This window comes from Triplophysa rosa, linkage group LG11 (assembly GCF_024868665.1).
Source record: "Triplophysa rosa linkage group LG11, Trosa_1v2, whole genome shotgun sequence".
In the NCBI taxonomy this organism is placed as follows: Eukaryota; Metazoa; Chordata; class Actinopteri; order Cypriniformes; family Nemacheilidae; genus Triplophysa; species Triplophysa rosa.
The window spans coordinates 20,065,624-20,081,895 of record NC_079900.1 but is presented as its reverse complement, the minus strand read 5'-3'; the positions used below and the strand labels follow the sequence as shown (position 1 = coordinate 20,081,895).

Genomic DNA, 16,272 nt, shown 5'->3' with positions numbered 1-16,272 from the left:
CTTTTGAGTAATTCTGAAAATGAAGCGAGGCAGTGACTGTAATTCAGCTATGGCAGTATTCTAAATGTGTTCAGGTAACAATAATTAATTGTCTCATTTGTGTTTACCTAAAGGTCTTATTAGAAATATGAACGCAAGGTTTATAGTCACTCACCAGGGCAAAGTCAAACAAATGAAACCAATCTCACAGCCGTACAGCTGATTTTCAAATCTTAACAGTGCAGTCAAAGTGTGCGCGTTCACTGCCCCTAGAGGCTCTCTCTAGTAGCAGCTCTCGTGTGCGCGCTGGTGACGTATTGCGTCGTCTGTAGTGAGTGCGCGCAGCGGTGCGTTCGATCAGAGGGGGAGAAAGAGCCGCCGAGGAGGAGAACGCTAGAGAGAGGGGAAAGTCTTTCTACGACAGCACCACGGCTTGGGAAGAAACCAACTGTTTCGAGTTGGCTGGGATGGAGCTGAGCATTTCCATTCTGAGCCGTGAACGCAGTTTTTTCGCGCCGTCCGCATAGAAGTCGTGCACCGCGGTCGGGGCATTTAGCGCAGGGCCAGGGGGCAGTTTGCTGTCGGTCCCGAAGGGTTTTTGGAGCCGTATGAATTATAGCATCGCTCAAATGCTAGTTAGCCTCGCTGCTAAGCAGCTAGCCAAGACTGCGAGTCAATTGTGTCGGAGATTTCTTCATTCCGCCTGAAAACTGTTACAATAATTAATTGCTCTCGAAATTTATTTTAGCGGGCGTGTTTTTATTTTTCCTAAGCGGGGAGACGTTAATAAACCAACTGTGGAGTTTCTATTTTGATTTATTACCAGCGGACACTTTTTTTCTCTATTAGCTTGTTAGCAGCGCTGGTTGGTTTAGTCCAGCTTGTTAGTAACGTTAGTGTCGCTCCGTATACTGAGGTTTCTCCTGCTTCCAGCTGTCATCGACAACAACGCGTTGAGGAAAAAGCTAGTGCCGTGTTTTGTTCACACGCGTTTTTAGAGATTTTGTAGCAGACTGGAAGTTGTTCAGAGAGGAGATACTTTGAGATGCAGCGCGTGGGATACTTCATGTTTCCAGGGACGCGTTTATTTTCATGTTAGATTGCGTGCGAGTCTCCAGCGCTTACCTTTCGATTTTACGTGTTTTTTGCACCAACGCCGATTTAAAATACTAGTTTTAGCAGGAATTGCATGCCGTCTGGTATATTTTTCTTGCACAGACCCATGCGTGCTGGTTGTATACCTATGCACTACCTTTAGACAACATTCGCGCGTCGTTTTAATGTGGACAAATTTCACGTTTCAAATCGGTTTACGTTGTTTTTATAAAGGCGTTCGTTAGTCTCCACGTTAATACTTAGGTTGGTGGCGGTACATGATCGCTAAGGTAGATCGGTGCACGGGTGTGAAACGTTTTCATTGGTTTGCTGTGGGGAAACGGCGAAATTTGGCGTAAAAGTATTATGGATGAACAGACCCGAATGCTGGCTAGCATGGGCGGACTCGGCGGACTCTCTCAAGCCGACGTGGGTGACCCCGATTCGGTTCGGAAGCAGCAATCCCTGGGCCAGCCGCAGCAAGACATTGGGGATATTCTCCAGCAGATAATGGCCATCACGGACGAGAGCCTCGACGAAGCCCAGGCGAGGTAAGCAGACCCGTGTGAGAAGTGAGAGTGTTGAAAACATGGACGCACTTTGTTTTCATGCGGATCATACCTAATCTATATTGTATGCAAAACTGGATACTTTTTTTTACTATAGTGCATTCACAGAAAACACAGTGTGTGTATATAAACAACGTGTACGCATAGAGGCATCATACCGCCACAGTATCCACGCGCTGTTCTTTTTGCCTGAAAATGAATTGCAGCAAATTCCCATGTGGCGATTAAATGAATGCGTGGCGAAGGGTTGCCTGGCACAGTTTTCTTTACGGAGTTTTACAATTTAATGGATAATTAACCGTGTGCTTTTTATGCGACTTTTAAACGAACAACGAGTTTATACGATTCGTTTTTTCTATAAATCTGCTAATAAAAGAAATCCAAACAGCTCCCGCCAAGTCAACTAACGTCAAAACAAAAAGCGTCAGATAAACATAAAAAAAGAATTTCCAAACAAACACTTCTGGTGCGCTAAGTAGGGTCGCTTCGCGTTTTCAGACAGGCTTTAGAGGTCAACCGATATGTTTGTTATCAGAGACACCATAGGCGCTGCGAAGCCATTTGGTTTTAAGTGAGCGTCTGCCAGAACAAGGGCCGCTAGATAAATGAATTGGATTAATCTGCTACGTCGTCATTAGCATAGATAATTAGCGCGCGCCTAATTAAGTCATCGCCGTCCAACGTTGTCAGACTGGAGCTCCAGTCCAGACGAAACAAACAACCCGACAGGCGACTTTTTCCGCTTTTCCTCGAGATTTCCCTCAAGTCCGGCCAGGGTACATTATATTGACCGGGATGCAATCGATCCTTTCGCGAGCGGATCGCGCGCCGTGACCTGCGATCTGTTGAGAGGTCAACTCGCGCGCTGATCCCGGACAAAAGACGCCGTTTAATGAGGGTTCGCGTGCGTCTATGGCCTGTGATGTGTCATTAGCTTGTGATTTTCCACCAAGCCATTTGACCACCTGGTTCTCTTAATTAATTCACTTCTCTCTCTCCCCCCTCCTCCCTGGTGTTCATCCTTTTCATTGTGTGTTGGGCGCAATCAATTCTCCTATAATGTGCGCGCGAGTGCAGCTGTCCGCAAATTGAGTTTCTATTAATGAGATGGAGGGGTCGCCTTTTACATATATTGCAGCATTTCTCTCGTTTAATGTGGGTGATAGGCGTTTTATTACACCTTTAGAAGAGACTCCTTAGAGAGGGTCTGACTCTTGTGTTTGGACATGTAGGTTTTTTAGAGTAAACAACCAGGAGTAGTTCACCCAAATATGCGTGTCATCATTTACTGCCCATTATGTTGTTTGTTATGGATGACTGAAGAGATAATACAAGAAGAGATGTTTTGCAGAATGTCCATTGTGTTTTAAAAGTAGTCCGTAAGACTCACGCTTTATGCACTGTTAAAACCCCCCAATCTATTTGAACTTACTTGAATGCACAAACTTAATTTGTTGTACAAGTCATTTCAATTTATTATCTTAAATCTTGACTGGTGTTGAAATACAGTTACTAATAAAAAAGTTGAAATTGCTTATTTGGTCATTTTACAGTCTTTCGAAGCCATGTGTGAGAACCAGGTTAAAATAACTGTTATCTTTTGCTGAAAATCTTTCCCGACACTGTATCTCTTAAATCTAATTTGCACACACAAGCTTTTTCGCACCTCTGTTTGGTTGAGATGCGTGATAACAAATGGCATTTAGCATCATAGACTTGGTGCAACACGTTTTCAGGTGTCAGGTTTTAATATGCACAAGTGCAAATTAGATTTGACAGCTTCATGTTTAAGAGTAAATGATGACAGGACTCGGGAGTTTCATTTTTGGGTGACTAGTCCTTTAAGCATGACGTGAGATATTGTTAGCGGTGCACGGAAATTGCATTTAAGTCTAAATTTCCATTCAGTCTAAGTTCAGTCTTGTCTTCTGCGGTTATGAAGCAAGAATGCCCTTCGGTACTTCCGCACCGAGCTGAAATAGTTGAGATGCCTGAGAGAAACATGCATTATTGTTTTGTTAAGTGTGGGATGTTGTGGCGGCAAATATGCGTTATTATTTTGTTAAGTGTGGGATGGGTTTAGGGCAGAGGAGGCGGTTTCATGCACATTTTGGAAAGTGTTTCCCGGGTCCAACGGGTTTATTATCGAGCGTGGTCAGCATTCTAAGTGTGGGAAATAGTAACTTAATGTGCAGTGACTTTTTCATCTTCAATAAACAGAGGTCCTTTATTTAATAGTAATGAAACATGCACTGTTGTGGTATCTCATTAAATAGATTTGTGTCTCATCATAATGCATCTTCGATTAATTAGTGTAATGTGTCCCAAACCTGCATTATTTGCCGAGTAGAGGCCCATGCCTCATTCAGAGAATGGAAAGAGCGCATTAAAACGTGGCCCTTCTGAATTGCTTTTTTATTGTATGTTCAATAAAGGAAATGCAGAAGACTCTCTTTTACTGCCAATATTAGAAGATAAGGTCCAGTGATGAGTTGATCAATCAGATTAGATTGCATCTCATGGAGTAGAGCTAACCTTAACACCCAAACACAATCTGCCATATGCAAATGATCATCTTCATTCAGTAATTCGGTGTTCAGTATTTGCAAACATCAGATGAGACATTTTTAGACATAAAAGCATATTTAGTTTTCAAAAGCATGCAGGACTATACGTTTTTCTTAGCACTGCTTGTGTTACTCAGAACTTTGTTCCAACATCTCAAGTATTTTTTGGCAAAATCAGACATGTTCTGATTTCTGCATCACGTGCATGCTTACTCATATGCCACGCTTCTCGGTTTCTTTTCTTGATCTGCATTTTCTACCGTGGGGGTCCCAGTGTAGCGGGATGTATGGGGGGGATGTCTTTGGGACGCAGGAGGCAGATGCCAGCGCTGTCTGTGCCTTCTGCCCCGAGCCTCTCACCCTGTTGCCCTGTGTCCAGATGCTGGCCAGAGGAGGCACCGGCGCAGTGGACCCCACAGAGGGAGGGGGAGCTGGGGGGGAGCACAGCAGGGTGCGCCCTGCCGCTCAACTTCCAGCACAGGTCAGTACAGGAGCGCATGAGCACCCCCCCTCCCTGATCATCCCCTCCATACAGACGATAAAGGGCAAATTACACTCACATACTTTAAAACAAACAGTTTAGTCTTTTATGAATAGCACTTCAAGTTTTAATTCTCACATTCTAACATCCAGGTTAACGTCATACAGACTTGCACTTAATTTCACCCCTGTGCCTTCTTCACGTAACCCTCAGTATTTGCAAAACACTAGAAGTTTCAATCACATCATGATCATCCATCCATAGATGTGCGTTTGGGTTTTTTGTTTGTATTGTCAGTTGATGTTATGTAATGTTTCTGTATTTGTCAGGTTCAGTCTGCTTGAATTGCTTGAGTTTATTGCAAATGTTAAAGACTAGCGCTTTTGCAGTCTTCATTTTCTTTCACCTTGAACGTGACGTACCGGAAATATTTGAGCGCAAAAACACATTAAACCCAACAGAGAACATTTGTGACAGAAAATGGAGTCATAGCTAGAAGTAAATCTGTTCGCTGTGCTTCAAACTAACCTGCATTTGATGAAACGCAATTGAAAAGTGATAAGAAACTAATCGACAGTTACTTCTCAGGCTAGTAACTCGCGCTATCGCCCGTTTCCGACAGAATTACCCAACAAGTTACAAAGTGTGACATCAGCTTAAGGCTTCGTGCTTTTGGGGGGATTTTCCCTCATCTTGTTCTGTTTGCCTCGGAGCAAAGGGAAGCATTCAACCTTTGTTTAGTTGTGACCAGCTGCGGTATATAAGCGGCAGGTGTGGTGTTGTGCAGTTTAAGACTAGTGGTCTTTGCATTGTGGTGCAGTATGCATCATATTGTCTGGCCTTCAACATTGAAATTTTGCTGTATTCCCAAACAACCACATGAAAAACAAGTCATACGTTTGTCTCCGAACGTCAGACGGGGTCACACACTTCATATTGTAAGCACTTGTCCATCAACAGCCTTGAACAAAAACGCTAATGCAAAGCAAAGAAACCCCTTTGCGTACTTTAAAGTGGGTGTGCGTCACGTTGATTTGTGTCTTTATCATTTTGCATGCTCAGCTGGCATGTTAAACCCAGCTGTTCAACGAACATCTACCAGTGCTTCCCAACTTTAATGAGTACACCAGGACTATTGGCGTTTGTTAGGGGTTAACAATGCTCCTGGAAAGCACTCTTCATCTGCTCTTTAATACAGTAGCGCCTGAAATCTGGCCGCGTGTAGATAAGCTTCCTGCGCATCCGAGCCCACTGAGCCTGGAAATAAAGTTTGCTGATGGGAGACTGCCCTGAAATGATCGATGAACAGATTTCGCACATATGATTCTTGCTTTGAGATGAACGTTTCCTTTGTGAACCGGAGGGTCCTCACTTGTTTTGATATTGTCCAGGCCCGCTCAATAAATTAAGCACGTTCGAGGTGTAAAAAGGACTGGATAATACCATTAAAGGGTGGAATGCTTTTCCCCGAAGACGAATGAAGACCATGTGTCAGTTACTCATTTAGCCGGAGTGATCCGGGGCTGCTGTATCTTCTCCATCTACAGACGCTAAGACGTGACTCTAAAGCTTTTGCATTTCCATTACATCTTGTGTGATTGATTCCTGAGTGGATGTTTGTACTTGTGATTGTAATCACACCGAGGGGTGAATGTTAAAGGCATGTTTAGAGTACGTGTAATAACTCCTGTTTGTTTGAAAGCGGAACTGTGATGTGCGCTATAAATGTTGTAGTTGTTCATATTGGGGTGATTTTCTGCCCTTACATTTTACTACGAAGAATTTTTTTTCATTGTAGTATTAAGTGTTTGGGAAATTGTTGTGCCATTTTTAATGCTGATGTTAAAGGAATAGTTCACCTTAAAAATGAAAAGTCTGTCATTTACTCACCTTATTGTCATTTCAAACCTGTTTGACTTTCTTCTGCAGAACACGAAAGAAGATATTAAGAAAAATGTTGGTCCCCATTGACTTGCATTGGTTTTGTAAATGATGACAGAATTTTCATTTTGAAGGTGAACTGTTCCTTTTAAAGAGTGGCCATGTGATCGAATTATGGTAAATGAGATGTCCCAAAAAATGGTGGAATTACATAAGCAATCATCTTGCTCTAAAATTTACAAAGAATGACATGTAAATGTGAATCGTTGACACAAGAAAAGGGGACATTTGGAACTGGCCCAATGGGAAAGTACTATTTAACCACTGTAAACTGGCTAATGCAGAGTCTTGCGTATCGGTCTGTTACTATGTGAAATGAAATATCCACTGAACCTTGTTAACAAGTTCTTTCTCTCCTGCAGGAAACATGCCCTGAACTGCCACAGGATGAAGCCGGCTCTCTTCAGCGTTCTATGCGAGATCAAAGAGAAAACAGGTAAGTCGATCGCTTAATTCGCCAAGCCAGAACCGCCGTTCCGGTAGATGATGTTATTACGTTGTATTGATTCTGGATTGACCATATGCAGAGACAGGTGTTTAATAATCATCCAACCGAACGCATTGTGTCCCAACCCTCTTTTTTTTAGCATCTATAGCGTCGCTCTGGGGTGTCCATATGTCCTTTTGTGTCACCCACTGGGGTCATTAAGTGTCACCGTAATAGATTTAGTGTTTGTGTTGGGCACATTTTCACTTTGATTTGAGATAGCAACAAGTGTGTACGTTTTAGTCGCACTGTTGGCCTGTATATCACGTATTCGGTATGTTCTCATTGCGAACGCCATCCACGGAAACCATCGGGTAACATCTCTCGCATTTTAACCGGCACATCCACAGTGGTCAGTTTTCTGGCAGATCCGTAGCTTTCTCCCCTCAAACGAGAGGCTGACAAATGATTAAATATTTATGGAGGTGTTGGCGTTGTCTTTGTGTCACGGTTTCTCTCGTTTCTTTCCTGTCATATCCTGCAACTAGAATCCGTCTCGGGTTCCGTAACAAGCACGCTCATGTGGAATTACAGTGCAGAAATGATGTGCAGCGGTCGGTTCGTGGCAATCTGTCAATAACCCGGTCTTACTTTCCTATAATTGGATGCAAGTAAAGGGTAGGCTGGAGGAGCGGGTGTCGGGGGCTGTCCCTGTTGCCAAGGCAACCCGCTGTCTTATTTACCTAATGTCATTCACTTTGATTTTCACATTTAGCCTGCCAGCCAAGAGAGAGAGAGAGAGAGGCCAGGGAGAAACGCGGCACTAAATGGAAGGTGTGTGTGCGGACAGGCGAAGTTAATTGTCGGAATTTTTCCAAACATCACTTCGGGTAACACCCAACGCGATCTGGAATCGGTGTTTTACCGTCAACACTTCGGTGTAAATGTGCTGATTTACTAGATGACAGGAGGGAGGCCATTACCATCTGATCAAGGACGCGGTTTGGCCGTTAAGACCTGTTTATTGCACAGTTATTGCGAATGAACATGTGTTTTTGTGTCAAAATAAAAATTGAAATCGTCATCGCATCAGGCGTCCATATTGTTCTTATTGGTTAATATTGATCAACGTTTTGCTTGAAAATCCCATTCTGAAAATTTGGTGCGAACAGGCCCGAGTGCCATTGTGTGGTGGATGTTGTCCATCCCTCTCATCACCCCCCCCCCCCCATCTTCCAGGCTCTATATACCTGCACTACCTCTCCTGCATCTCCCCGCCACTTTCATCTCCTGCCTGAGGACTGTGAATTAAAGAAGGCAGCCTCCTGTACTGCACACGATTGTACTCCTGATCAGTAGTCCTTACAATGTTTTCCACAGTCTCTATCTGTCTGCCTCCGTCTCTCTTTCTCTCTCTCATACGCGGATAAAAGCGAGCTGGAGCTCGGGCCTTTCTCCGCTGCTGCGGTCTTGTCCTCTCCTCCCTCCCTCCCTCCTGATGCCTTGCTTCCATTCTTGAAAGAGAAGTCTCGCTCTGAACTCGGGCTTTGATATGGTAATGGAGGTGGAGGGGAGGGTTGGGGAGGAGTGGGGGAGGGGCATTGAATTCCTCTGAGTGCTGCTGCAGTTGGGAAGATTGTTTTTATTGTTAAGGAAATGTTCTGCTCAAATGTAAGTCGTGCTTGCACCCCCTCCCCCCACCGCATATCCCCATCTGTTTAACATAAACTTCATGCGCGTGAAATGTAAGATTTGTTCATTAATCTCCTTAGAAACAAATTAAGAGAAAGATATGAAGTTTCTAAGCCAACTGTCTCATTGGTCTTGGCCCTCCCCCATCTACTCGAAACGGTTGCAGCAAGTTGATTCTCACCCTCCTCGCCACCCTGACTTTTGTTCGGGCTGACTGGCTCATCTTTGGGGTCACGTGCTTTGTAGTTTGTTTTTAGCAAATTTTTGTAATGTAAATGAATCACGGTCTGTGATAAATACGGATAGTTGACGGGTAACATGGATTATATTTTTTACGTCAGATGTGGTTAGTCAGCATTTCTTTTATGCTTTGCCCCATTTTTCATGCCTGTTTTAGATTTCTTAGTTTCGCAGTTTACTAAGTCTTGTTGTGTGACATGAATTTTTAAGTATTCTCCAAATTAATGACATCATACAAGGCAAGCTGTTACGGTTTCGTAGACGGTTTGACCGGATGCACGTGCCTGACCCGAAGTTGACTTTCAGTCTGTGTTTGGTTACAATATAACAATTTATTGTTCATTTATATTAATATTTTGTATAATAATGCAATATTAGTAATAATAATAGCAAGAAAATTGTGTTTCTTGTTAATGTCGCATTAACCGCCCTTATACACTTCCTGTATTCCTGTATCCTTGAACCTTTGCAACTCACATAAAACAGAACTTACTGTTCAGAGAGCATAAAATACATCTTAGATTCACAAACAGCAGCCTTTTTCACTCCTTTTTTAAAAAACATAGCTTTTTAATTGGGAGAGTTTTATAGCCAGATTTGTTATATTTGATATAACTCTTAACCTTCTTGCTAATAGCCCATAATAGTAAATCAAGCTGATGTTGGTAGAGCAGTGGTTCTCAAACTTTTTCGTTGTAAGGCCGCCTTTGTGTAGGGTGTATAGCTTTGTCCCCCCAAATAAAGACTTGTGATCTTAAACATAGAATTTTAATTATACCAAAAACATATTTAATTGCACAATGCTGGGACATCAATTCATTTGTTTGGTGGTCTTATTTTTCTGACATTCATTGTACACGATTTGTCATGAATTTCTAGATTTCATAAAACGCTACAACACTGTGGCCCCCCTGGTTCCATCTTGCAGCCCCCAATTTGAGATCCACTGTGGTCAAGGATGTACCACATGAGGCGGCCAGTTACAGTTATTGCATTTCTATATAGATGATCTATAAAAATGTACAACAAATAAATGATTTGTCAGGAACAAAGTGTACTCAAATAAACTTCGATAAAATATGTATTTTAGTTTTACATCCAAATTTGGGTAACTGTTGCTAAAATGTGTTAAAGCTCCTAGTTGTTTTGATAAGTTTGAAAAGCCTTTAAAAAAGTACAAAATGTCCAGTATCTGTCCAGAACACTGGTGAGTTATGATATAAGCCTAATTCACTAGCATCTTGGACTGCGCGTTCAGTATATTGCCAGTTTCCAGGAATAATAATTTTTGGACTTTTGTAATACTTCTGTAGTTTCTCATTACCAAGGCCGCCGCACTTGTCATTGGAGAAAAAAGTTTTAAACAGCCTTAAAGATCCAACTGGCCACAGTTCAACACATTTAATTTTTTTCTGTTATTAAAAACTATACAAGAGAACTTTCATAACTGTGTAGTTATTGTTGCTGTTATACAGTCTTTTGTAATGCATTGTTTGGAGATTTCCAGTTAAAGATCGTCCTCATGTTTGATATTAATCCATATAGTTTCAGGACCTTTACCTGAAGCATTAAAAATCAAATCTTTGGTGCCAAATTCTAAAATATCTTGGCAGTAACAAATAGTTGAGCGTGCATGGTAAGCTTCAATCCATACTATGGATTCCATAGCCTACATATTTCAGTGTGGAACTTAAATAAAAAGTATAGTTTTATGAAGATTTCAGCGTGAGCCAGCATGGCCTCAAATCCTTGTTTAACCAACCTGGATGAACTTATTGACTCCGGTTTCGTGCCCGAAGAGCTAATTGAGGCTTTTTAAATGCCGTTCATTTCTGCAAGCCCCTAATTTGAACCCTCCTGTAAAATTTTATGATTTGTTAGAAAATCTCAAGACTTTTTTACGAGGCGAAGCCCGCAGGCCTGTAGGTAAAAGAGCCAGTGGACTGTGAAGGCTTTTTACAACTTGAATAAACCGCAACAGACATACACTCACAGTAACATACATGCACACGGTGATGTCGGTTTCACTTCAGATATTATCAGATGAGAACAGCCAAATTCATAAAACCTGCCTCCCAAACATCATCATTTCACGTTGGCCCCGTTTCATTCGGCTTTTCTTGTGTGGCGCTCTGTCACTCAATCTGTTTTCCCCTCCTCTGCTCCAGGAGTGAGAAAGATAGAGTGTGAAGGGGGGAGAGGGGAGAGAGAGACAGCGATAGAGAGAGATTGATGAGGCAGTAAGAGCAGCAGTAATTACTCTGTGTCCATTCCCCATGCCGGATTGGCAGACGGCTAATATCACACAGACCCCTGGCCCTGACAGGCACCCCCCCTTCCCCCATCACAAGGTCCAGAACGGTGGGTGGAGGGGGCAGCGTCACCCCGAAAGCTCGGCTTCATCCTAATGTTGTGTGGGCCGAGCGTCTTTTCACTCATTAGGTTATTCCTGGAGGAATTAGGCCTTTTATTAACACGGGACGACCAGAATTGCCAAAAGGAAACATTTGAAACCGTACAGACCTTTTGAGTTGATACATCAAGTACTTCCTGTTTTAGTGTTTATTTACTGGAAAAAGATGTTTGTTTTTCCATTTATTTTTTATGTAGATTGTTGTCTCTGGTCATACTGTGCACTAATTACCTGAAAAAATACAATAATCCACAATGTACTGTTGTGCTAAAAGTAACGCCTGCTTAAACACGAAGGTGTTATTTGACGTGTAAAACGACCGGTCACATTTTGTTGTGTCATTGTGATACAACAATAGATTGACTTGCGACAAAGTCTCACTTACCAGCATCACAGCAGACGTGCACAGGCGCATGATGTTTAAAGTGCTCGCTCTTTTAGTCTCTGTTTATCCTAATCGTTTCCTGTCACTTTAAACGGCTGTCTAATGATGAAAAGGCAAACAACATTAACACTTGTATTATATACCATCTGCATGAGTAAATATCTCATCTCAACAAAAACCTTAAATACACCCCAACTATTTAATTCCAGCAAACATGCAGAAATCTAGATGTTGTCTGAAGCATGTATCAGCCTGAAGCAAACCTGTGTGCCTGCATGACGTGCAGCTCTGAGACTAAAAGCGGCAGATCCGGTCTTTGTGACGCGCTCTCGCTGGAACTTTAAATTCTAAGTCTAGTGTGCTATATTCAGTACTCTGCTATTAAAGGGATAGTTCATCCTAAATAAATCTGTTATACAGGCTTTAAACAACATGAGGAAGAATCAATGATATGACTATTTCGGCTGTGAAACACAAAAGACGATATTTTGAGAAATGTCTAGTTTTTTTTCTCTTTGTACAGTGGAAGTCAATGGGGACCAATGTCTTTTGGTTACAAACATTTTTTATTTTTGGGTGAACTGTTCCTTTAATGGCATATTTATACTGTATTGTGACTAAACAGAAGCAAGAAGAGGCTTTTAAATATATTAAGTCATTTTTATTAAGCGATACAGATTGTATTTTACAAACGCACATTATTTTCTGTAAATTAAAGCACAGAATTTTTGGCATTTGTTCGTATATATTTTGCAATATATTAAATACAGTACACATTGGTCACTAGGCCTTCCTGGTTTTATGACCATTGCAAAGCCCTTATTGATCATCCAAACCCTTGTATATCTCTGATATGGAGCAAAATTTTACAAATGATGCATCCTCATTTTTATAAACGAGTGGTTTGGGGTAAAATAAATTAAGTCGCTGTATTAACATCTAATTAATTACAGTCTTGTACACACTTCACATAGATTTAATGAAAAATCTGTTAGACGTTTGTTACTTTGATAAATAACCAAACCCCGTGTGCGCCGAGCGAGATTAAGCACTCGGGAGCGGCAATTGCATTTAGTCGCGGCGCGTGTCAAAATCATGCGAAATGAGAATATCATGGAGATGTCCCTTATTGTCCTGGTCTTGGGACTAGTGTTTGAAAGAAGCCCATGTTTCTTTAATTAAAGATATGTAAATGTGGCCTCAGCTGGATTACATTAGCCAGCGTGGCTGCGGCGGGTGGGAGAGAGTCGGAGCCCAGCACCTAATCCAGAATAATTAAGGATTAATTACAATTGATGGGAGGCGTCCATTCCCGTGTGGAAGTGTCTCCACTGCGCTCGGTGACTAATCTAGAGCGCTGGAGAGGGGATTTGAGCAGCGGTGATCTGTCAGGACTCTGAGTTTGCTCTCACTTTAAGCTTGTCTTCAGGCAGGGAGTTTCAGGTTTCAGTGCATGCCATTTGGATTGAGGCATTAGCCTTTTGTTAATCTAGAATAATCTGTTTGTCTCACGCAAAGGTGTCAATACGGTCTCACTCACCAGACGCTAGATAAAGGTGCTTGCTAAAACAAGCATCACTATTGCTACTGCTCACACTATTGTCTGTGCTGGATGAGTTTCTGTGCTGGATGAGTTACGCACCAATGGTTAAGAGACGTTTGAACAAACCTTCGACCCAAGAATCAAAAAATGTCATTTATTCACTCTCATGTCTTTCAAAACCTGTATGTCTCTTTCTTCTGTAGAACACAAAAGAAGATATTTTGAGAAATGTCTGTGGTTTTGTGTTAATAGAAGTCAATGAGTTTCAATGTTGTTCGGTGTTCAGCATTCTTCTGCAGAACACAAAAGAAGATATTTTGAAGAAAGTCATACAGGGTGAATGAATTTTCATTATAGTGTTCATCTTAGTTGCGTAACTTGTCTAACATACTCGAAGAATTATGACTTTTCACCAGATGCTTAATGAAAAATCCCATAGATTTGCATTTGTAGATGGATCTATGCTTATCCAGCATTAAAGATATTAATAGTGTATAAAGACCTGTGGTTGAGTTTTACACGGTCGGGATGGAAATATCTAGACCCATTGACCAGTTTGCACACATGCTTTCATGTGGCTCACATCATCTCTGAATCCAGCGTGTATCATTACTGCCCCTAAAAGCTCAAAATTAGGGCTGCGCGATTAATCGCAATTGCCATTCAAATCGCGATTACATCGATGTGGCTATCGCAATTGTGAAATTGCCAAAACTGCGATGTCGGTGAAGCACGGCTCTGTGATCAGCGGGAAACGCTGCTCCGTCTGAAAGCACTGCGCGTTTGAGACGCTTATAACCAGCATTTAAAAAGCAACACCCGTCAAACATCATTATAAATATTCTTAATTATCATGAAAATACCTGATCAGGGTTGAAAAACTGTGATAGAAAGATGCCAGATGCAGATAGGAAGACTGCATTTTTGGTTATACCAAAGATATTAATATTAACAAGATGCGCCACCGCCGCTTCAATGAATGGCGAGGAATGCAACGCTCAATATGGCCGCTCTAGCGAAGGAAGTCCCGCCTTCCAGTAAAACGAGCCAATCGTCAATCAGTAAAGACGGACGATTCTCTGGGGCGGGGCTCTCGTGAGGCGCTTGCTAGCCTGTGCGCAGGCGCAGTCGACCTCGAAAAAGGTGATTTTAGCGCAATTTAAGCTTAGCAAACCAAAGTTATGATTCAGGTCATGTCATGTTTAATTATTGATCGGAAATATGCTGTTTAATTGTGATTTTTGCCAGCGTATTTAGAAATGTCTGCCTTCCCCCATTCAAGCAGATAGGACTGTGGACTTGCTATGACGTTAAATAGCTGCCCAGAGGTGTTGCAAACATGGCCGCCGAGTGGCACGACTTCCATAAACGGACTTTGGTTATACGTGTGGTTCTTCTTCTGTGCAGCATTGGAGTTTATGCGCGAGAGCGCCCTCTGGCTTTCGGGTGCAGCTGCATTTAACCATACTTCACTGACAAACTGTGCATAAAAAATCGTAGCCAACCGCCAAATCGTGTGCGGTTTCATTAATCGAGCAGCCCTACTCAAAATAATGCAAAAAATTCTGTTTGGATAGCAGGAAGCATGCAAGGTGCTGTTAAACAGGCTTGGCTTTGTAAATGTGGCAGCTAAAAAAACAGTCCAGGAACACGGCGTGCCGTTCACCTGTACACACATTTCAACACAGTCTCTCTCTCTCTCTCTCTGAGGTGCAGCGGGCTAAGGTTAGTTTACACTCCCCCTCAGTGCAGCCATCCGCCACTCTCCCCGGCCCTGTTTGCTTCTGTCATATTTCTCGTTCGCTTGTTATAAATGGGAGCCGCTCCTCTGATCTATTGCTTAATTGCCACCTAATTTGCATAACAGTGCAAATTAACGACCTCTCAAATGAGCGTTCATTTTTCACAAGGTCTTTAGGAGCTCCTTAAGAGGCGGTGCTAATTAGCACAGGAGGCAGCTGTGCTGATGAGCCGGGGAGCGGGCGAGAGGGGGGCGTGCCGGTAGGACGTATCGCCACGGCAACAGCCTCTTCCTCCTCGTCTTCCTCCTGCAGCGAAGTCTTCTTTTGTCCTCTGCCGGTCCTCCGTCTCGCCCGAACGCGCCGAGAAGGGCTCACCTGCGCAATGACGTTTGACCGGTCGCCGCGCGTAGAGTGAAGTACTGGCGCTCAGCTCTGCGAAATGCTCGTTGAGTTAATTAAGAGCTGATAAATGACACGTTAGACCGGACGGCGTGTTTGCCTAAGGTGGTAGCGCTATTCACACCCTAATCGGATCCAATTGTGTTGACACTGACCAATGACCACTCCCTGCGGGGAGCGGATAGGTGCGCGCTCACGTCACCGGGGCGAGCCACCAGGTGCATGCGACACGGGTATAGTAAACAGACGCTGCTTAACCTGAGCGGCTTACTGCAGGAGGTGACCCGTGAATTTAGCAGTTTTATGCCATGCTAGTTTGTTTAGAAAAACAGGACACATGATGGTGTGTATGTGGGTTTTTAAAATGTAAAATGCTGATTTCTCCCATTAGGTTTTTAATTCCCTTCCCTCGTTTTGTCTAAGTTGCTTAAGTGATTTTGTGTATTGTCTCTGAAGCTTTGACCCCTGCTGTCTGTTGGAAAGCCTGTTGTTTCTGTTGTCTGTTCAGCCCTGATTCGGCGTCTAAAGCTAGCACTCGTTTCATGTTGTTTTTCAGACCGGCTCAGAACATCCATCGAGTTGTTAGCAATGGTCTGCAGTTGGAATGCAACTTACATTTTGATATGTGCAGAGCTTCAGGTTTCTTAGGATTTTTTTATGCAGTATATATATCATGCNAAGGTGAACTGTTCCTTTTAAAGAGTGGCCATGTGATCGAATTATGGTAAATGAGATGTCCCAAAAAATGGTGGAATTACATAAGCAATCATCTTGCTCTAAAATTTACAAAGAATGACAT

General features: G+C 42.6%; 1 protein-coding gene across 1 annotated transcript; it reads left to right on the top strand.

Annotated features, from left to right (window-relative positions):
- Positions 1 to 318: 318 nt before the first annotated feature.
- On the top strand, positions 319 to 7,085 carry LOC130561771 (pre-B-cell leukemia transcription factor 1-like). The gene is made up of 2 exons (XM_057346342.1): positions 319 to 1,625; positions 6,995 to 7,085. The coding sequence occupies exons 1-2, from the start codon at positions 1,441 to 1,443 to the stop codon at positions 7,083 to 7,085; spliced, it is 276 nt and encodes a 91-aa protein (XP_057202325.1). The 5' UTR covers positions 319 to 1,440.
- The last annotated feature ends 9,187 nt before the right edge of the window (positions 7,086 to 16,272 follow it).

Bases quoted from the DNA above. Each gene is read 5' to 3' on its own strand.
- LOC130561771 (XM_057346342.1), top strand. From the start codon at position 1,441: ATGGATGAACAGACCCGAATGCTGGCTAGCATGGGCGGACTCGGCGGA. The intron at 1,626-6,994 runs GTAAGCAGACCC...TCTCTCCTGCAG, and splicing joins CTCGACGAAGCCCAGGCGAG to GAAACATGCCCTGAACTGCC.